Source organism: Semicossyphus pulcher, unplaced genomic scaffold (assembly GCF_022749685.1).
Source record: "Semicossyphus pulcher isolate SPU_LCO1_2020_fin unplaced genomic scaffold, fSemPul1.0.p SCAF_19, whole genome shotgun sequence".
Lineage (NCBI taxonomy): Eukaryota > Metazoa > Chordata > Actinopteri > Labriformes > Labridae > Semicossyphus > Semicossyphus pulcher.
The window spans coordinates 1,547,796-1,570,197 of record NW_027211692.1 but is presented as its reverse complement, the minus strand read 5'-3'; the positions used below and the strand labels follow the sequence as shown (position 1 = coordinate 1,570,197).

The window sequence follows — 22,402 nt, the reverse complement described above, 5'->3', positions numbered from 1 at the left end:
CCCAGATATCCAGACAGTGCTGCATGTGTGACGTCCATGGTCGGCTCCGGTTGTAACTCTTGATTTTCCTGGCTGACGGTCGCTTTCCTTTTCAGACTGTTTGCTTCATCTGAGCGTCGAGTTTGTTTCTTCTTCTTTGGATTTTCACTTCTTGTTGAAGTTGTATCTGTAGTCATCCATCTTTTCTTTGTTTGTTCAGCCATAGTAGATTACTGTTTACTCGCAACACTTGCAGAGAGCGGAAAAGCAGCCGCTTAGCTCCGCCTACCCTCTCTGGCAGACCAACCACTGCTGGCTGATGGAAAACGTGTCACTAACTGGGCGCCGCCACAGACACCCAGCCCATAATAATACTATATACTGCAGATGCAAAGGCTTTCATCAGTGGGCCATAGGCTCAGTCACCATGTGTCACCTCATTCAGAGAGAGAGAGAGACTTACAGACATTTATTTACATGAACATCTTCCAGATTATTACTTTAAAGACGACAGTAAAAACGAAAAGTAAACACTGTGACAAACTTCCAAATGCATTCCTTTAGACTGAAGCTTTAAAATCTTAAACTGTGAGTTCATGTTCAGAATGAGGAAAATAATAAGTTAACTGGATTACAAATTAAAAAACTGTCACCAAAGTTCGATAAAAACAGGACAAACAGGAAGTAATCTCCTTAAACCGTCTGAACTCTCCTGCGTCTGGCCTGGTGTGAACGTTTCACCTCCGCTTCCAGCTGCTGAGAGGTCAAAGGTCAACACCTGTGCACTTCCTGCTGCATGATCCTTCAGGAGTTAAAGTTTAAACTTATGAAACTCAGGTCGGCCAAACAATTCCTCAAAAACTCGACCTGGGTATCTGTGTTCAGTTTGTTAACGAGACAGCTCATACGCTGAACTACATGCCGTCTGACGGCTGTGGAGACGACCTCTGACCCCACACAACCAGCTGGAAAAGAGACAGACAGATGTAGAGATGTAAAAGCTAAAGGTACGCCAGCACCTTGAGTTGTATGTCTGTGTGTTGCAGTGGCACGCAAAAGTCCGGAAAATAAATGAATTACAAGAAAAAAACTCAGGAAGTCTCCAGGATTTATATTCACTGGCAAAGTTCACATTTTGTGTTCTGATTCAGGTTGTAGAGCGTTTCGTTTAGACATCTTTAAACTGAATTTAAATGAAATTAATTCAAAGGAAACAGAAACAGGGTGAGAAAAGGGCGAGAGAGAAACTGTAAGGTAAGACAAGGTGAGACAACACGGCACGAAGCACCAAACAGCAGGAGGGACAGGAGAAGTGTTCAACCTCAGCTGGAGACGAGAAGAAGCCGACACACACACACACACACACACACACGTCTACGTGTGATGGAACAAGTTAATAACAGCTTCCTGTGTGTGTAATGAGGTGAACACGTGTTGGGGAAGTTGTGGAATGCAGCAGTTGTAGAGTTTGACACCTAAAGGTCAACCAGCCGACCTCCAGCCGCCCGTCTGTCTCTTTACACGCCGGAGGAGGAAAAAAGACTTTTACTGGCTTTACACCGAACGACAATTTCCAGTGTCAGATTAAATTAAACTACGTCCGAGCTTCTTCAGTAATTCTTTCTTGTCTTGAGATTTTTAGATCTTGAAATCATCAGGACAACACATGACATGTTTTTAAACCTCCCTGCTAACCAGAAGCTGTCTGTCCGTTCTGAAATACACACACGAGATTTTTCCCTTTCAAAGACCAAAGAAGCTGCTTCAGGTATTGAAGGTCACACACGGTATAAAATCTCTGCGTGTGCTCACCTGTAGTCTTACTGCGTGTTCCTGCTTCCTCTTCATGTCATTGATGTACCAGGCGACCGCTGTCATGGTGATGATGGCGTCCTCGACGACCTCATATCCTGGGTCGCTCTTGTCAAAGTGCTTCAAAAGTTCCTGAGAAGAGAGAAAATAATAAATACAAGTTTCTCTGGCATTTTTAACCCGGACCCTGCGTTTCATATTTTGGGGTCTAAATGACTAAAAGTGTTTGAATGTCTCCAGTAGATGTGTTCATCCTGCAGCAGTGAAACAGGCTGTAATGGCTGCAACATAATCCTTGATGGGTCGAAGTGTGTCGACTAAAAGTTCTTGTTGTTTCCACTGACAGGCTCAGATTGTTCTTCTAAGTGTGTGACAACATGACAGAAAGGATCCCTACAGAGATAGACCTTTTTGTTACAGAGGAAGATGATTGTTTTAACCACACACAGACGTTACATCGCTCTCTGCACACACACCAGACTCCATTCAGAAAAACACTGATTTAAGCTCACAGAACAGGAGCTGCAGCTTCACTGCTGCCTCTGTTGGTTAGTTAGTTTGGTAGGGATCTCTGTAGGGATCCATCCAAAAGTAAAACTTGAGTATTAGACATTTTTACAAAAATGCTACCAGCCAAAAGAATGCAATGTTATGCAAAGTGACTACTGGGGAATCATCAGGAACAATTCCAAAAAAATTGCACCCCAACTTATAAAATAGGAAGACCATTTGTCATAAATGTGTCTCTAACAATGATGTTGATGTGTGAATAAAAGAAGAATTAAACAGCATGAACAGCCACCTCGCTGGCTGACACAGCAGATCATCACATGAAAGAGTTTAGCCGCATCAGCTGAGGATGATGGGAAATCCCCTGCACGCCTCCAAACATATGTTTGACCAGTGTTTAAACCGGCCACTGTAGACAGAGCAACAACATAATACAGACCAAACATCAGAGAACAAAGAGCAGACTAAAGATGAGTGTGTGTGTGTGTGTGTGTGTGTGTGTGTGTGTGTGTGTGTGTGTGTGTGTTTCTCTCTGTTTCATCATCCCTCTCCTCTCAGAGGTGGGCTTGGACTGGAAACTCGACGAGTTTATTGGTTAAAGCTGCATGTGTGTGTCCTATTGTCTCTAACTCTGCTTGGACGTGTGTGTGTGTGTGTGTGTGTGTGTGTGTGCGTGTGTGTGTGTGTGTGTTTTATGTTGCCTGGATGGGATAGTGAGCTGAATATCTTCAGATGTCTGTGTTAAGACATGAACAAAGATTGTGACTGAAATAGTTATAATAAACGCAACTGTAATACAAACTATTATCACAAATGGATTACCAGCCAGGCTCAGCAGACCGGCCCAGCAAGGAGCCTGGACGCCAAAGCTTCTGCCAAGAGTCGAGATGATCCTGATTATTTAATACTGAACATCTGCGTTGATTAAGGATGCATTAAGAAAGAAAAACCTGCATCACAGATGCTTTTAGACAGCTTCTTTTCATCCTGGGAAAGGAGGGAATTCTGAGCCTTTGCTGCTCCTTGCTTGTCTGTGTAAAATGTATGCAGACAGAATGGGAGGGAATATGCTATTATTTGTTTTAGCTAGCAGTAGAGATAACGACAAAGTCGATGTCAGTGTAATCAGAAGAGCCGGCAGGAGAGCACGGAGGTTCTGACGTTTTTAGGACATTTTATGTGTTTGACCGACCAGCAGTTCGCAGCCAACTCAATAAAAGACGAAGCTGGCAGCTGACCTTCAGCAAACGTCAGTCCTTACTCTCCAACCAGAGAAAGAGATCAACTGTCTTTTAATGGATGTTAAAGGACTATTAGTAGAAGGTCCGTTATTGGTGTTTAGACTGCAATGTCCCAACCCAACCGGTATGTTTGAACTCACATTGTATAACGCTCTGTTTGCTTCTGGTGTTGCTTCGTTCAGTATAAAAAAACTACAATATAAAGTACTTACTGCTATACCAAACTGCCTCTCCTTTTAAAGGGCTGGTCGTCTCTGGGACTCTGGGTAACAGGAGTTCCACAAGACTCAGTTCCGGGTCCTCTTAAAGGATACTTGATGCTCCCACTCCTCCTGCACAACACCAGGAGAATTCCCCCCCTCCCTACCAGGGTGAGACCATAAAAGCTACAACTCCCCCCTCAAAGTCTCCGACCTGTGGCTTGCCCAACTGGTGTTCAAGTCCCAAAAATGTTGCCACACTGCTCATTTCCTCTGTCCACTACACTGACTCCCTGCTGCAGCTTCACCAATTTCAAGACCCTGGTTCTGGTTTACAGGGCGATGAAGGAAACAGCTCCTTTCCACCTCAGCCAAGCATGCTCATATTTACTTGCTGCCCTAAGTGCCTTCGCACCTGCACCGTACCGATGGCTCCACCCTTCCTCTTTTGCTTATATTGGGTTGTATTGAGATGGCAGCATGCTGAGCAAGGTATTCCAGACATCCCTCTTCGCATAACTTTTCCCAGCTCCCTGTTTAGGATATATTCCTTGTCCGGATCAAATATATTCTCCCAAGTTTCGGGCATCCTAACCAGATGCCCTGACCCACTCAGCTGGCTCTACTCTGAGCTCCCTTCACATGTCCAAACTACTGTCGCTGCAGTCTGGAAACCATGTCGTCCGACCCCATGCTAGTATTTACTTTTGTCTGTTTGTTTGTTTTGTACTATGCACTTGTGTCCAATTCATCCATTCATCCATCCATTCAGCATGCCGCCCCCTTATTGGGGATCAAGGTATTCCAGATGTCACTCTCACCAGCAGTGTTTTCCAGCTGCTCCTTGGGGCTGCAGAGGCCCAGGTGGACTCTACCATGGGATCTCCTCCCAGTTGGACAAGCTCAGTAAAACCCCAAAGGTAGGTGCGCAGGAGACACTTCAGCTGGCTTCTTTTCATGCAAAGAAGTAGAAGGTCTACTTCAAGCTCCTTCCAGACATTGAAGTTCCTCACCTAATCTCTGAGGTTGAGCCCAGGAGAAATCATCTCAGCCGCTTATAGCCCCAATCTTATTCTGTCTGTCACCTTCCGAAGCTCATGACCACAAGCGAGAGTTGGAGCGTGGATTGACTAATCCCAGCTCGTAGATCTTGTTATGTTGGAGAGGCTGCATTTCTACTTCTTGATGGCATCTGGCTTTTCATTCTGGGCTCTTATTGTGCTTTGCTTTGCACAAAAGTGTCAACAGGATGTAATAAACAGCTATGGTGTCCAAATGTGCATGTTTGTGCTTTCTCTCTGCAGTAACTCTCGCCATGCCTCGCTCCAGAGAACCTCGGTGCTACACGCACGTTTTTAAATCAGCACTGACTTTACAATGCTGTTCTCTTCAGGTGATCTTATACAATATGATGTTATGGTCTCTCCCTTGTCTTATTGGCTGTGAGCTCTGATGAGAGTTAAACCCTGCAGATGTGAGCTGACAATGACAAACAACAGAATGCACATGTGGGACGCACACTGCAGCCGTCCATCTTTAAATTCAAAGAGGCGACACGCAGAGGGGTCTGTGTCCTCAGCTGTCCTCTGTCTCCACTCTGTGTTTCTCTGAGAGCAGGAAGAGTTTTATTGCTGTTGTATTTTTGGCAAAAAAACTCTGTTTACTGGCAGGAAACAGTCTGGTTGCTTGGACACCAAAAGATCCATAAACTTCCTCTGGGAAATCTTTGAGCGTCAGTGAATCCTCACAGAACTGAAGATATTTGACACAACAATCAATCGTTCTCATCGATGGAAACAAAAACCAAATGTACATCTTTCATTGGACGTCCCTGGGACACATTATTTCCACATGTACTGTCCTTTCTGATGGGATCTGAGTTGTCGCCTAATGTATCAGATGTACTTGTGTACTTCATGTAGTACTGAAGGTGATGCCTGTAGCAGTTGGGGTAACTGCGGTACGTCGTACTGAGATACTACATGTAAGGTTTGTGCTGCTATTGGTGGAGTTGGAAGTATGCCATGTATTATTCAGTAGTATTACACATTTAAGGGGTAAATCTGTAGCGTCATGTGCAGGTAAGGGATAAGTACTACCCACCTGTGTTATCTGTACTACCTGTATTATGTTACCTACAGTATATTTAAAGTACTATGTGTAGTATTTGGGAGTTACCTGTACTTGTAGGAGGTACAAAAGGTACTTCATGTAGGATTGACATGTTGCAGAAGGTGGTATTTCAGGTGCTAGATGTAGTATGTGTAGTATTCTGAGTATTACCTGTAGGAGCAGGTGGTATTTGAGGATCCTCTGGACAGGTTTGAGTAGGTACGTCTCCAGAGGTAACGAGTGGTTCAGAGTCGTCCGTCTCTCCTGGAAGAAACATACCAGCGTTTTGTTTTTCATGCACTCCCTCAGCACCGCCACCGAGCTGTGGAGAAAGTGAAGGAGAGAGAGGGGGGTCATTCCAGTTATATTCTTGAAAAGAATAACGTCAGTTTAGGCTGCTCTGGCCTTCATCCGGCCACCCTGCGATTCCTAAACATTTCCAGAAAGCAAAGTGTGGCCCTGCAGTTGGATTGGGAAAGGCTGTCGAAGCTTGACGACAAACATGAGTGATACAGCAAAATGTTAATTACAGTCTGCTTATAATTTTCTTCAGGAATGAGGAATGAATTTCCCACAAGTCTCAAACGACTCGGGATTTTCATTCCTTCTGAACACCCTTCATCCAGACAATGCTTGGACGTCCAACTCAAGAAACCAAAGTAAGAAAATACCTCCTAATTCAAGACGAATAACTGTTTGTGGCAGCACAAATCTGTTGCAAATTAAGCCATTTTTTGTCACTCAGATAAAGAATATGTTTTAGGATTCAATAAGAACTGGATAAACAGAAGAAGAAGTTTGCAAGAAACCTGCGACGTAAGATTACAAGCATGAACCGAGGGGGAGAGTTTCAGCCGTCGACTTGGCTGATGAAAATTTATCACACCACGAAGGCTGAGGGAGTTACAGTTAATAAGAGAACTGGAGGGATGGAGACCCCGGAGAGAAACGAGTGTGGCGGAGGACCAGAAGGTGATGGAGCTGCAGGAGGTGAGATCTCAACTCAGGTTACAAAGGAAGAAAGGATGGAAGAGGAGGTGAAGATTTGATGGAGAAAAGGATGGATGAAGGATAATGAAGAGACTCTTAAGGAGGAGGAGTCCACAGCTGTTTGGAGCTTTGGCAAACAAGAAAGAGAGAGTAACAGAGAGGACAAGACAAAGTTTAACAAAGACAGAAACAAAACCGGAGAATCTGTAGGCGTCCTGATGATGGAGGAGAAAGACGATAAATAAGGTCTGTGAGATGAAGTAGCAGAAGGGAAACTTCTTCAACAAAGTCTGAAGAAAAGGATGAAGGGATGAAGTCGAGATGATGGAGACAGAAGAGACATGAGATGAGTTGGGGATGGTGTTGAACAGATGATGGAGGACGTAGGAGACTCCTCAGCTGTTGAGTCTGCTGACAAACATCCATCTCAACACGAAGCCAAGGAATCTTGGACACAAGTGGTGAGATAGGAAGGAGGGAAGAGCTGCAAAAAGAGAACGAGGAGGGGAAAAGAAAGAGGAGGGGACGGAGGATAGAGGGAAGGAGGTCAAGGTAATGATGGGGTAGAGCGGAGGTTTAATCACGAGAGAGTCGAGGAATTCAGAGCCGCAGTAATATCTTCTACAGACTCATCCCTGATGTGTTCAGCAGGAAGTCTGAAGCTTTGACACAGAAACAAACACAGATTATCTGCAGATATTTAATGTTCCTACAACCTAAAGTGAGTTCAGAATCCTCATGTGCCACAGCAACAACCTCACGAGAGAAATGTTTTGGTCATCATGATGAGGAAACAATCTGCTCGGTTTGACATGTTGATACTGAACCTACAGTTTGTCGTGGCAGGAGAGCTGGTTTCATGGTTTAGGCACTCAAAGGCCACGGTAACAGGAAATAAAAAGGCAAAGAGCGTTTACAGGTAAGACACAAAACATCATTGCACTTTATTCAGGTTTTTGCAGAACCTGCAGATATCGTTGTCCTGGTCCGGCCTTGCGGATGACTTAACAATGGATGAAAGTTCGTCATGTTGGCACTCCCAGCTCGTCAAATATGATGGCCCTACGTCTCAAAATCTGACGATGTAGGTCTAGGTCGCATTATGTCTGGATGCTTTCATCTAGCTTTTTGTTTTGATGTGTCTTTGATGTCAGGAGAGAAATCATCCTAAGCAGAGAAGGTCAGTAAGGGATGGTGGTTTGAGGCGATGGATGCATCAAACAAAAACTGGACATTCACCCAAGAGACCGGCTTTCCAACCAACCAACCCATCCATCCATCCATCCATCCATCCATCCATCCATCCATCCATCTAACCGTATAACCCTCATCTTGTTCAGAGCCATGGGGGGGCTGGATCCGAGCTGTCATTAGGCGAGAGGTGGGGTTACACCTGGTCTGATCACCAGTCAATCACAGGGCTGACACACAGAGACAGACAACCTTTCACGTTCACACCTACGGCCAATTTAGAGAATGAACCTAACGAGCATGTCTTTGGACTGTGGGAGGAAGCCGGAGTACCTGGAGGGAACCCACGCATGCACGGGGAGAACATGCAGACTCCACACAGAAAGGCCCACTACGTCTGAACCGGGATTTGAACCAGGAACCTTCTAGCTGTGCTAATCTCTGCACCGCCGTGCAGCCCCTGCAAGACCAATCATCAAATTGAATTTAAGAAGTGAATGTTTCTGAGTCACATACTGCTCATGAGCTACATCTTGTACACGTTAGTTAGCTAAGAGTTTTAACCCAAACTGTGATCTCCTCACCTAACCAGGTAGTTTTGGTCCCTACCCAGCCACTCTACTCCCTCTTCCCTCCTGTCTTATCTTATCTCATCTTATCTTATCTTATCTTCATTTGAAGGATTGCTCTCCTTGAACTTTAAATGTCCAGTCATGTGATTATTGCCAGACAACGTTGAGTTTAAGGACGTGTCAGTCTGTTCATCCACCTCTAACATGTGATGTATACATCTGGTCTCTTCACAGGATCATCAGTAATGAATTTGATCACTCCAACTTTTTGGAGCTTCCTACCCTCTTATCCAGTTTAACATCAAACCAAACTAAGAACAAACAATTGCACGATCTAAACAAGATCTCAAAAAGGCTCCAGGAAGAGACAGTTTATCCGTTTGTTCTGTCCATTTCAGCCTCCAGGGGGCGCTTTCACTGCACTGCTGCACTGAAGTATAAAAGTTTGCCCTTGAGTTTCACTGTAAGCAGAGAGAAACAAACGTTACAGTCTCAGAAACCACAACCAGGACCATGTTCTCTGCACTCGTCTCAGACAGTAAAGAATATGTTAGAGTATCTCTCTGCGATCTCAGACAGACCCAGACTGAAGGAAACAGACTTCAGCCTCAGATAAACACTGACCTCTGCATGAAGAATGTAAAGCATATGGCAGATATAAAGACGGTACACGGGAGACATTCCTAGAAACTGTGCTTGGAGAGTTTCCCATCGAATCACTGTCAGAGAGCGAGACTTCCCGCAGATGACACTCACCTCTGAGTCTTTTCCAGCTGCACATTAAAGGTTCATTTGTTCATTTGTTATTCATTCACCTCATTCTGTTAACAGATACGTACATATGTAGACGATATGTTATACGCACACAGAGAAACCGGTGCCTGGGCGTCATACCGAACAACCTGAAGCCCGTTTTCATCTCTGCCTTAATATTCTCACAGATTGAACATAATTACAGCTGCTCCCAGGAGCCTGAATTCATCTCCACCAATCAGAGGTAACATAACACCAGGCTGCTCAAGAGACTATTAACCTCCTCAACTCTCCACGTTCGCCTTCCATTTACCTTAAGTTGTGTTTGCATTTGCAAAAAAAGTAGTTCCCTGGAGTAGAAATGACTTTTCCACTCTCTGTAAGTATCATATGTTCTGTATGATATATACATCTGCTTCTCTCAACACGTCGCTGAAGCTACACGACAATCACACTTCAAACGGCGGTATTTACACATTTTCTGCTCTAAATGACGAATAGACACAAAACGTTTTGGAAATGCTCCACACGATTGCAGCAGTTAAATAGGCTGTACAGGCTGCAACATAATCCTTAATGGGTCAAAGGTCGTCCACTAAAAGTTCTTGTTGTTTCCACTGACAGGCTCAGATTGTTATTCTAAGTGTGTGACAACATGACAGAAAGGATCCCTACAGAGATAGACCTTTTTGTTACAGAGGAAGATGATTGTTTTAACCACACACAGACGTTACATCGCTCTCTGCACACACACCAGACTCCATTCAGAAAAACACTGATTTTACCTCTCAGAACACAGGAGCTGTACCTGTCTACCCCTGCCTTGATCGGGTTGTTTGATGTGTTGAAGATGGGCTGGATTTGAACTTACAAATTAAAACAGCAAAATCACAAAACAGCACAAACAAACTAACCATTTGAGGAAGCTTTAGACCACCAACACACCAGCCTCCAATCAATGGAGTCTGGTGTGGAAACAACAAGAACTTTTAGTGGACCATCAAGGATTATGTTGCAGCCATTACGGCCTGTTTCACTGCTGCAGGATGAACACATCGACGGGAGACGTTACAGTTTTCTTTACCTTTTAGTCATTTAGTTGCCAAAACATGTAAAAATAGGGCCCTGGTTGAAAATAATACCCCTCTAACATTTGTCATATTTGTGTGCACAGTTTCTGTAAATCAACAACCTGCACAGATACAAACGTGTCTGCACGTTTTTTTCTTGCTCTGGCCAAAAGAAAGTGACGTCCTCTTTCTCAATCAAAGCTCTGATCAGCTCTGTTGTTTGTCTAACAGACAAAAATACCTTTTGAATCTCTGGAGATTTGGGCGATGAATCAGGGGTCTAGAAGCAGGCTAACACGTAGCCTCTGTGTGGATCGACTGAACTACAGCGCTCTGAGCTGAAAGCATCAGAGGGTAACAATGAAATGAAAACCACATTAAGGACATCTGAGAGGGCTGTGATGCACATTTTTCTGTTGTTCACAGCAAATCACATCCACTTTAATGTTCCATCATCATCTCTGCTGCTGCTCGACTTTCTGGAGATATTTGCCAAAGAACAGCGGTGAGACATCTGTTTGAGGGAGTACAGTCGACACGAAGAGCCAAGTGCTGTGTTTGTGCACAGCTGCCAATCACAAGAGCATGCAAACTACAGAATATCTCCATCAGAGAGTCCAAACTGATTCGTCTTAAAAAAGCAGGAAAAGAACTTTTAGTGGATGTGCTTTTATCAGGTGCAGGTGTGATCCAAAGGAGCCATGACAGCCTATTTCACCATTGCAGGCTGAGGCAATCTACTGGTGCAACTCCAACTAAACAAGTAATCACCTGTAAGGTTCTAATCTAAACTCACTTGCCTTCTTGGATACACCTTCCTGTTAAAGCGTTAAGAACCAGACGACTGGAGTATTTCTTTGTGTGTTGAAACTTGGCTTTAAATTTGACGCCCCCAGCCTCCATCCCCCCTCCCCCCCCAACCCTCTGCAGCTCATGAATTTACAACATCTCAAACTGCAAACGCATCCAAGTGGATTTTTAGCAGCATAAATTCACCGAGCATCTGTCTCCGTCCTCCCTCTGGATCGACCTACACGGATTACATGCGTGTCTGTTAATGTCATCTCAACAGCAGCCTGTTCATGGATCACTGCACTGATAAAATGTGTTGTGAGATTTGAGAAAGACACAAAAGCATTTCGATTTCTGTTTTCACATCGTCAAAGAAGCTGCATTCCTGCAGACGTTAACTTGTTTCTCTTTTTACGCAGGATAACAAACCAAACAAAGACTCTCGTTCTGTGTTTCCATCCAGGCTGAAAACCTGCAATCAGCACATCTCCCTCCAAATCTGACCCAGCGGATCACAGCGGAAAGAAATGCAGATTAGAGGCCAACAGAAGAGCGGTCTGTCCTCTGGTTATTACATTACTGTCTCACACGTGAACTGGAAAAGGCCTGAGCATGTTTGATGATGTTTGTTGGTCGTTATGTGAACTTATCTGTTCTTATTCTGTGTCAATACAAATATCCAAATCAAAACAGGCAGAACTCTTTCACCGTTCAGACCCGTTCAGGTCAATATTAGACATGAAGAGCTTCTCCTCCGTCCGTACAGCTGAGGGAAGTCAGGTGACGAAGCAGAGAGACAGACGTATTCGGCTTGGGCAGAGCCACTGATGGGTCAAACAATAAAAGACTTTCAGCCAGGAGACGGAGAGTCAAATTCACAAACGAAAGAAGTCACCATTTAGCTGCTGTTTTAAGCAGTGACTGTTTATAAAGATGGCCGACACGTCTCCACCTCCTCTCGTTGAACAACAGTGAAGCCTAAACGCCCAGGGAGCGGGGCCTGAATGTTTGAGAAAAATGTGTTTGACGTGTATTTTGATTTTATAGTTTGACTCATGTCCCATCTGTTAACATGGAGGAGGCGGGCTTTATGAGCTATACTGCAGCCAGTCAGCAGGGGGCGACAGAGAGGGTTTGGGGAGCTGTCATGTCGGCCATCTTTCTGTGGTTTTAACCCACACCACGATGTGATTCCTAAAGTTAACTGAGCAGCCTGTTTGATCTGAACGAAGAAAACTGTTGGAAGCGTTGAAAACGGATGCTAAAGGGGATTTTGGAAAAACAACTGCAACCTCGTGCATCAGTGTGAGAGTCCACAGGGGAGCGACACACAGTTTGCATTCGATGATCCGGGATGAAAAGCAACTTTGTTTCTAAAACACAACAGTTTTGTTTGTTTTGCTGCACATTCACCAGCCAATTCACAGATCAAATTCCATCATTTATGAGCGTCGAAAAAATCCATCAGTCGACATTTTTTGGCGAACACAGCATGTCATTAGGGGCTGCGAGGATCTCCTGGAATTCCATCATTGAAAAGCTCTTTAACGGAGCCGAATGATTCGCAGATGTTTCATCCTCGACAAAACAAACAGACCAGTCATTAACATCAGTTAAAACTCTGAAATCAGCAGTTCCAAGCTCAGACTCGGTGTTTCAGAGCGTCTCGAGACCTCGTAGTGACTGGTCATGTGACCTGCGTCTCAGCCTGTGACTGTCCTGAAGTGAAACCAACGCGCTGCAGCACACCAAGTCAGAGTTTGGAACCTGGAGGCCTGACAGGATCCAGCCGGAGAAGCAGCGATGCAGCACGCAGAGAGTTTTCAGTTTGGAGGTCTGAAAGCATTTGACCTACTTATTTTTATTGGAGTTTAATGGAGCTTCAAGGAGACGACAGGCAGAGAGCAGCGAGGAGAGGGAGGAGAGGGAGGGGAGGGAGGAGAGGGAGGAGAGGGAGGAGAGGGAGGGGAGGGAGGAGAAGGAAGGGAGGGAAGGGAGGGAGGGGAGGGAGGGGAGGGAGGTGAGGGAGAAGAGCGAGGAGAGGGAGGAGAGAGAGGAGAGAGAGGTGAGGGAGGAGAGGGAGGAGAGGGAGGAGAGGGAGGTGAGGGAAGGGAGGGAGGGGAGGGAGGAGAGGGAGGTGAGGGAGGAGAGGGAGGGGAGGGAGGAGAGAGAGGAGAGAGAGGTGAGGGAGGAGAGGGAAGGGAGGGAGGAGAGCGAGGAGAGGGAGGAGAGGGAAGGGAGGGAGGTGAGGGAGGAGAGGGAGGTGAGGGAGGGGAGGGAGGTGAGGGAGGTGAGGGAGAAGAGCGAGGAGAGGGAGGAGAGAGAGGAGAGAGAGGTGAGGGAGGAGAGGGAGGTGAGGGAGGAGAGGGAGGTGAGGAAGGAGAGGGAGGAGAGGGAGGTGAGGGAGGAGAGGGAGGGGAGGGAGGTGAGGGAGGAGAGGGAGGGGAGGGAGGTGAGGAAGGAGAGGGAGGAGAGGGAGGAGAGGGAGGTGAGGGAAGGGAGGGAGGGGAGGGAGGGGAGGAAGGAGAGGGAGGAGAGGGAGGTGAGGGAAGGGAGGGAGGTGAGGGAGGAGAGGGAGGAGAGGGAAGGGAGGGAGGTGAGGGAGGAGAGAGAGGTGAGGGAGGAGAGGGAGGTGAGGGAAGGGAGAGAGGAGAGAGAGGTGAGGGAGGAGAGGGAGGTGAGGGAGGAGAGGGAAGGGAGGGAGGGGAGGGAGGAGAGGGAGGTGAGGGAGGAGAGGGAGGAGAGGGAGGTGAGGGAGAAGAGCGAGGAGAGGGAGGTGAGGGAAGGGAGGGAGGAGAGGGAGGTGAGGGAAGGGAGGGAGGTGAGGGAGAAGAGCGAGGAGAGGGAGGAGAGAGAGGTGAGGGAAGGGAGGGAGGAGAGGAAGGAGAGAGAGGTGAGGGAGGAGAGGGAGGTGAGGGAGAAGAGGGAAGGGAGGGAGGTGAGGTGAGGGAGGAGAGGGAGGTGAGGGAAGGGAGGGAGGAGAGGGAGGAGAGAGAGGTGAGGGAGGAGAGGGAGGTGAGGAAGGTGAGGAAGGAGGAGAGGGAGGTGAGGGACGGGAGGGAGGAGAGGGAGGAGAGGGAGAAGAGGGAGGTGAGGGAGGGGTCGACTTCTATGCTGACTGGGTACACTGAAGGGATTTAAACACACACACACACGTGGGCATGTATGGATGTAGATGAAGGCTTTTTAAGTGTGTTTGTGCTTCGATTTAAGAACACACACACACACACACACACACACACACACACACACACACACACACACACACACACACACACACACAGCTGGGCAGGGATCCAGTCAGGCCGAACATCTGTCTGTCAGATTGATGGAGACGAGACGCAACGTGAGATTCTCTCAGACTCTACTGAGAATAAAAGACAAACAGAGAGAGAGAGAGAGAGAGAGAGAGAGAGAGAGAGAGACAGAGAGAGAGAGAGAGGGAGGGAGGAACCGACGGACGAATGGTGCACATCTGTTCTAAACACACAGCACAGCACAAATCCTAACACTAAGACTGTTGAGGACCGATCCCTGTGGCCGCCACACGTGTTTGTGTCTAAACCGTTTGCTTTCACTGAGATATCAGACCGTCTTTATGTCCGTTTATGTTTTTTATCGCAGTTTTAGGAATGTGAGAATGAAGAAATGGAGCTCTATTCGCTTGATTATTTACGTGAAGAATGAAATCATGACAGACGCCACATGCAGTAAAGATGGAACCATTTCCCTTCATCTGTTTTCAGACGTTACTTTTATTGTACTCATTGTTCACGTTGCTCTTATTAATGTTTGAGTACAGTGTGAAAACCAAACCTGCTGTTGGACACATTATGATTCTGAACAGGATCAGAAAACATTAAGTGTCTGTCAGTGTGTGTGTGTGTGTGTGTGTGTGTGTGTGTGTGTGTGTGTGTGTGTGTGTTCTATTCCACTGCTCTTTATGTTTCTACTAAAACATTCATAAAGCACTCTTCACACAGCTCTCACTGTCGGAGCAGACGGAGGATCGAGTGTTTATCACAGACAGACGAAAGAAGAGGTGTCAGCGTGTTCCAGCATCAGACTCACACAGGAAACACAAATACAGAACATAACGGTCCTGCTTTCTCCCCGAGAGGCTGCACTCCTCACTGCAAACACAGCAGTGAAAGGGTCTCAAGCTAGGTCCCTTTAGCATCAGCTTAGAAGTGCAGGGCTCTGTGGTCAGGTTAGCAATAATTAATATACATTAACTGTTATATTTTCAAAATTGAGCTTCTTATTAATCTCTAGAAACAGTCTTGGCTTAAAGTCGTCTATTGCTAACTGCTGGCTACACTATAGGATATATGAACATCAGACGAGAGCTGCTGGGTTCTGGGATTGTTTCTAACAGAAATAACACACATATGTTTATTTATTTCACTCAGGAACCGTGCCGAGGTTCTTGGATGACGAGGTTCTGTCCATTTGTCCACCACAGGCGGACTTTCTCGCTCCTCTACTGCGACATTAGAAACACATCCAAAAACTACACAACAGTTTCCTTTTCTACTTTGTGTTTTTATGCTCATCGTCCCGTCTCATATTTGTCCTCGTCTGTTTTTATTCATGTCTCATTTCTTTTTATTGCCTTTAATAAAGCTGCAGAAACAAACAGGAAATATGGAAACAGACAGACTGACATGCCACTAAGGTCCGGGTTAGATAAGAACAGAGGATGTTTTGGTCACATGGTTTGGATCTAAACCACCGGACCTCAGGACTCCGTGTCCTCATCCATTTTCAGTCTGTTATTGTGCAGGTACGGACCTGTGCTGTGCTGCAGGAGATGAGACTGTGCGTGTGTGTGCGTACTTACTTCAATCTTTTACTAAAGTGCTCAAACAGAACGTTTAGCTGCCGTCCGAGTGAGGAGACAACAGAGGGAAACTGAAACTCAAAGACAGAAGAACAAGAGAGAAAAGCCGACTGTACTCACTTTGGGTAGTTCATGCAGTAGAGCGTGTAGATGTCAAAGGCTTCACTCTGAAAAAAGAGGAGAGAACAACGTTAATGAAGAAGAAGAGAAGAAACGGACAAACCATCATCCCTCTGTTTATTTTATTCTAATCAGATTCATCAGGAAAGAGAACCTTTTATACGTACTGGAGCGGGAGGTTCTCTATTAACTCTGCAGAGGTCATTCATCTAACATGTCTCATGAGACCACTTCTTCATTGATTATCTTTGCTCGTATTGTCCTGTTTCAGTAACACTGGAACGCTGTAGAAACACACACTGGGGCGGCTTAAAGTCTGCAAAGTCTGCATGATGGCGGAGCTTCATTACGCTGCTGAGGCGGGACCGCAGCGTAAAAAGGGCTGCAGCTCTGTGAATCTGCCATTTTTGTTGTGGCATCATTGTGAAGAACTTTTACTTAAGCTTGGATTTCCAGCCTGGTATTGCAAACTGACCAAGAAAGTACGCTCCCTAAATATGAGTGCAGAGCATGTTGGAGACTCTGCACTGTTTTGGCTCACTGGATAATTAGTCAGATTTATTGGAGCAAAGTAAACGGCTGAAGAAACGCAGCACAGTGAGGCTGAGGCTGTGGGTGCTTGCTTGCAATGCATTCTGGTACATGTAGGCATAACTTAACATTAGCATTGATTAGACAACATGAGAAAGTCGCCTTTGAACACCAGAAATAAAGCTGACGTAAGTTAAACTTCCTGATTTTTCCCCTCGTCTGAAAAAACAAAGAACAGTCAGATGTGACTCACAGATACTCCATCACCTCCCACAGGGCCTTGTTTCATGTATCAGAGTCATGTTAGCTTATAGCTGTCTTTATTTTCCCCATTAATTGGATTTAAGGAACATAAACAATTAGCCATTTATCTCGAACAACGACTACTTTTGCTTTAATTCTGGTTTAACGTTATTTCCTGTCAGTCCATAAGTAGGTCAGGAGGTCAAAGACAGCACTGTTAAGACACACACACACACACACACACACACACACACACAGGTCTTAAAATAGCTCTGGTTATCTTAACAGTTTAATCTAATGTCCATGGCTCTGAAACAGGAAGCTTCAGCCTGACCATCAAACCACCTGATTATCAACTTTAAATGGAGTTCAAGTGAAACATGTAGAGGAGAAGAAAGGACAGAAAGCACAGGAACATCATACCTGCAGATAAACCTTTGTGTTTAAGAGGAAGATGCTTTTTTTAACCAGAAACAGACGTTACATCGCTCTCTTCAAAGACACCAGACTCCATTCACAAAAACAGTGATTTTACCTCACAGAACATGAGAGTAACTGGTTCACAGCTGCCTCGATCAGTTAGTTTGCTTGTGTTGTTGTGTGTTACACAACCTGGATCCAAACTAACAAGTTAAAACAGGAAATTCAAAATATAACACACACTGTCAGATTGAGGCATCAGCAGAGCAGCAGCTCCTGTGGTCTGTGAGCTAAAATCAGTGTTTTTATGAATGCAGTCTGGTGTGTGTGCAGAGAGCGATGTAACGTCTGTGTGTGGTTAAAACAATCATCTTCCTCTGTAACAAAAAGGTCTATCTCTGTAGGGATCCTTTCTGTCATGTTGTCACACACTTAGAAGAACAATGTGAGCCTGTCAGTGGAAACAACAAGAACTTTTAGTGGACGACCTTTGACCCATCAAGGATTATGTTGCAGCCGTTACAGCCTGTTTCACTGCTGCAGGATGAACACATCTACTGGAGTGATTCCGACACTTTTTGGACCACAAGTTATTTAAACCCCAAAATATGTAAAAACAAACAAAAACAAAAAATAGGCCCAGCTTTTAAAAATAGCGGAATTCTCCTTTAACGATGACTCGAGGAGAGAAGCTGCTGAGACTCTGGATTTGACTGTTGGCCAAATAGACGTCACAATCCTGAGACCTGAAGTCAGCTGTCTCTTTAATGTACCACGAGAGAACAATATCACTACTGTCCGACACACACACACACACACACACACACACACACACACACACAGTCAGAATGTGTTCATTGGGTGTCGTTCGATCGGCAGCAGTAGCTGGTTGGATGAATGACGTGTGCTGCAGTGAATGGAGGGTCCAGTTCTGCTGCTGCTTTACTGGGTGTTTGGGTTTCACTGTGTCATGTTTCCTGTCAACTCACAGCCTCACACACACACACACACACACACACACACACACACACACACACAGCTGTTCTGCACTCACCCTTTCCACAAAGCACTCTGCGATGGCTGCAGCGTGAGGACTCCGCTCTAAATCCTCCAGGAGATCGCTGAGGAGACAGAAACACACACGTTAGAGCAGCTCAGTGAAGAGACCCGAACATGACAGCCACATGTGAAGCTTACAATGTGAATCCAACACCGTGTCATTAATGCAACAGCCACCACTCTTCTGGTTTCAGTCTTTCCACCAGAGTCTGGGAGCTGCTGCAGGGATTTATTCCCCTTCAGAGACTGGAGCATCAGTGAAGTGCAGCACTTCTGTTGGCTGAGAACGTCTTGCTCAAAGCCAGCGTTCCAGTTCACATCGATGTGTTTCTGGACTGGGTTTAGGTGGGAAGTACAGTCAGGTTCTTCAACACCAAACTCTGTTCTATCATCTTTCCGAGGCTGAAGGGTGTTTGCTGTCGCAGACGTGTGGCTGCACCATCAGTTTGTCCAAATACAGACAAATTATTACTTAAATACAGACACAAGGAACTTTTAACAACTCATCTTCTAGCGTCAACAAACCCCTTCCTCTGACATGACCTTTGACCTCCTGTTTGATGTTTCTGTCTGAACTCTGACCAGGATTAAAGCCCAGGTTCAAACCCAGCATCCTTTGACCTTTGACCCCACTGCAGAGAGGGTTGTTCATTTTTCTCACAAGTTTACTTTTAATTAGTTATTTGATGCTATAAAAAGGGGGCGTGGTCTCATGATTGACAGCTCTGTGGACAAATGGGGCTCCTGCAGCGTTCTGTTCCCAACTAACACTAACACTACAGTCAGTGAACTTTCCATCAGCGTGAATATCTGCTTCAGACCGACACAAGAAGCTGTTCTGCTGCAGACTGAGCCCACCTGAGGGCTCCAACACGCCAAGGACACCTGAGGGCTCCGACACGCCAAGGACACCTGAGGGCTCCGACACGGCAAGGACACCTGAGGGCTCCAACACGGCAAGGACACCTGAGGGCTCCAACACGCCAAGGACACCTGAGGGCTCCAACACGCCAAGGACACCTGAGGGCTCCGACACGACAAGGACACCTGAGGGCTCCAACACGCCAAGGACACCTGAGGGCTCCAACACGCCAAGGACACCTGAGGGCTCCAACACGCCAAGGACACCTGAGGGCTCCGACACGACAAGGACACCTGAGGGCTCCAACACGCCAAGGACACCTGAGGGCTCCAACACGCCAAGGACACAAGGTAAAGGTGTGTGTCGGGTAGAGGAAGGGGCGGGACGTTGATACTGCGGCTCCACCAGCCGATCTCTACTGCACACGCTCAGGATACAGATGAGCAGGATGGCAGCGCCCGCTCCAGGAGGGTTTTAGCATCAGTTTTATTCAATGAGAGGAGGTGGAGACGCGTCGGCCATCTTTATATGCAGTCATTAATTGAAACCAAACTAGTCCTGTTTATTTTTAGCAAAAGACAAAAACCGAACTCTTTCATGATTTCTTACCAGAAGCTAAAGCGTCCCAGTTCGGCGTAGAGGTTGCAGCCAGGCGACGTGCTAACGAGTCACGAGCCAGCTGGAACGCTTCGTCCTCTCTGCTCTAATGGAATAAATGCAGACCCATACAGTTGTAGCGTTTGTCTTTTTGCGGCCTGTGATAAAGTGTTCATGGTGGCTTATTCGCTCTGTGAGAGTCGTCCACTCTGAGGAAATGTTTTCAATGAGCAGCGATTATGAGTGAAATTAAAGTGAGTCATGCAGCAGACAGGAAACAGCTGCAGCCGTCAGCTCTGCTCATCATCATGTTACTCTGCAGGAGAAGTTTAACAGAAAATAAATGTTTATAAAAGCGTTTGGCTCGAGTCCTTTCACATTCATGCAGCTCTGCTTTCACTGTTCTTTTGTTTGTCTTGTTCCGTTTTCAGACTCTCTCATGCGCTGAGTGACTTTCTCTAAAACATGTAAACACGGTCAGCGGGGGAACAGTCATAATATTAACTCGGCTCGACCGTCCTGCCGTTCATTTTGTTTACACGTGCTGAACTTGTGTATTTTATGCTTTAATTTTTCAGCGTCACGCTGAGGGATTTCCACAAAATACGTTTTCTGCAAAGAACTTTCATAACTTCCCTCCCAGGATATTTCAGGATCTTCAGGAGGTAGACGAGAAAATATTTACACTAAGTTATTTCCTGAGTGTTCGACGATCGTCCAACAGTCTTCACCATGTGCTGCGTTTGAAAGCAACTCATTTAATCATAAACTATGAGACGTGTTCACAGCCAACAAGGTGTCACACATCAGCGAGTGGACTACTGTTCTGCACTTTGGTCGCAGCCATCTTGGATTTTTGGAGAGAGGAGGAACTTGACAGGGAGGGACTGGAAAAGAGCAAGGGTCTATGAAATGCAAAGCTATGAGCTAATGCTAACTAGCGTCAATCTGAATCAGAGAGGAGAGGAAACAAGGAGAGGAGAGGAAATGAGGAGAGGAAACAAGGAGCTGTAGGAGACAAGCAGAGTAGGAGGAGAGAAAAAGAGGAGAGGGGAAAGGAAAGGAGAGAAAGATAAGAGAGTAAACAAGGAGAGGAGAAGAAACAGGAAAGAAGAGGAGAAGGTAGATGGAGAAGGAAACAAGATGTAGGGAGAGGGAACAAGGGGGGCAGGAGACAAGGAGAAATGGAGAGGAGGAGAGAAAGATATTAGAGGAAACAAGAAGAGATGAGGAAACAGGGAAAAGAGAGGAGGCAAGAGGTCAGGAGAGGAAACAAGGACGACGATGTGCTGCGTTTCATAACAACTCGGCCATTTAAAAACCATGAGACGTGTCCACAACATGCTGCCCCCGTCTTTTTAGGTACCCGGTTTCAAGATTTTCATTTCATCTTGTGGCATCCAACCGTTCAATGCAACTGTCAAATATCTGCTGCTAGCATGAACAAGCAGGTCAGTCGCTAATAAGCCTTTAGCTGCAAAACACCAACTAAAAAAAGGCACCATCGCTGAAACCCAAAACTTCCTGCAGATTAGTTTAATAGAAAGGAAGGGTTATATCTTCTGAGACACCAAGGCCATAAAAAGCTGTTTTATCAGCTTTAGTGTTAAAACTGGAAGTCGCAGTGAGCAGACACAGCCGTCTTTTGTTCGTGTTGAGGACTTTTAAAGACCTCTGTGCAGCTGAAACGCGTTCCCCTCCGCACCGTTAAAAGATTACACACTCAGCTCTCTGAGAACTCTGCAGTAAGATGAACTGTTGCAGAAACTTCTGGAACAATCTCTGAGAAGGTCACTTGTTGATTTTACTTCCTGGAACAGACTTTTGTTGCTAGGCAGAAACAGGAGCCAAATGTGTGATAAGTATCTGAAACCTGAACAATGTATGAGGAAACGGTGGAGCTGCTGAGACTCGCTGATTTCAATGATCTAAATATATTTTACATGACATCAGAGGAGTGTTACACTGAGCAGAGGAGGCGCCAACATGACCTGAGAGGTCTGCGAGGAGGAGGAACTCGACCCTACAGACAAGCAGCAATCCCAATCAGAGAGGAGAGGAAACAAGGAGGTGTAGGAGACGAGTAGAGTAGAAGGAGAGGAAAAGAAGAGAGGAAAGGAGAAAAAGATAGGAGAGGAAACAAGAAGAGCAAAAGGAAATAAAGGGGAGGGGCAGGAGACAAGCAGAGTATGAAGAGAGGAGAGGAGAGGAGACAGAAACGGGGAGGAGAGAGTAGGTGGAAAAAAGAAACAAGAAGAAGTGAGGAGAGGAAACAAGGGGGGCAGGAGTCAAGGAGAGAAGGAGAGGACGAAAGGAGAGGAAAAGAGGAGAGAAAGACAGGAGAGGAAACAAGAAGAGGAAACAGGAGGTACAAGGAGAAGAGAGGAGAGAAGAGGTGGAGAAGGGGAGGAAACAAGAAGATGAGAGAAAACAAGGAGTGGAGCGGATGAGGAGGAGAGGAAATAAGAGAGGGGAACAAGGACAGGAAAGGAGAAAGAGAAGAGA

At 45.9% G+C, this 22,402-nt stretch overlaps 1 protein-coding gene across 2 annotated transcripts in view; it reads right to left on the bottom strand.

The window, feature by feature from the left end:
* The window catches only part of plekhg2 (pleckstrin homology domain containing, family G (with RhoGef domain) member 2), a 69,886-nt gene that overhangs the window by 4,740 nt on the left and 42,744 nt on the right, over positions 1-22,402 (bottom strand). For both annotated transcript variants that reach the window (XM_069668318.1, XM_069668319.1), the window contains 4 exons: positions 18,434-18,500; positions 16,186-16,232; positions 6,026-6,176; positions 1,792-1,923 (listed from right to left, as the gene is read on the bottom strand). In XM_069668318.1, coding sequence (XP_069524419.1) covers positions 1,792-1,923; positions 6,026-6,176; positions 16,186-16,232; positions 18,434-18,500 — 397 coding nt within the window. The remainder of the gene's footprint in view (positions 1-1,791; positions 1,924-6,025; positions 6,177-16,185; positions 16,233-18,433; positions 18,501-22,402) is intronic.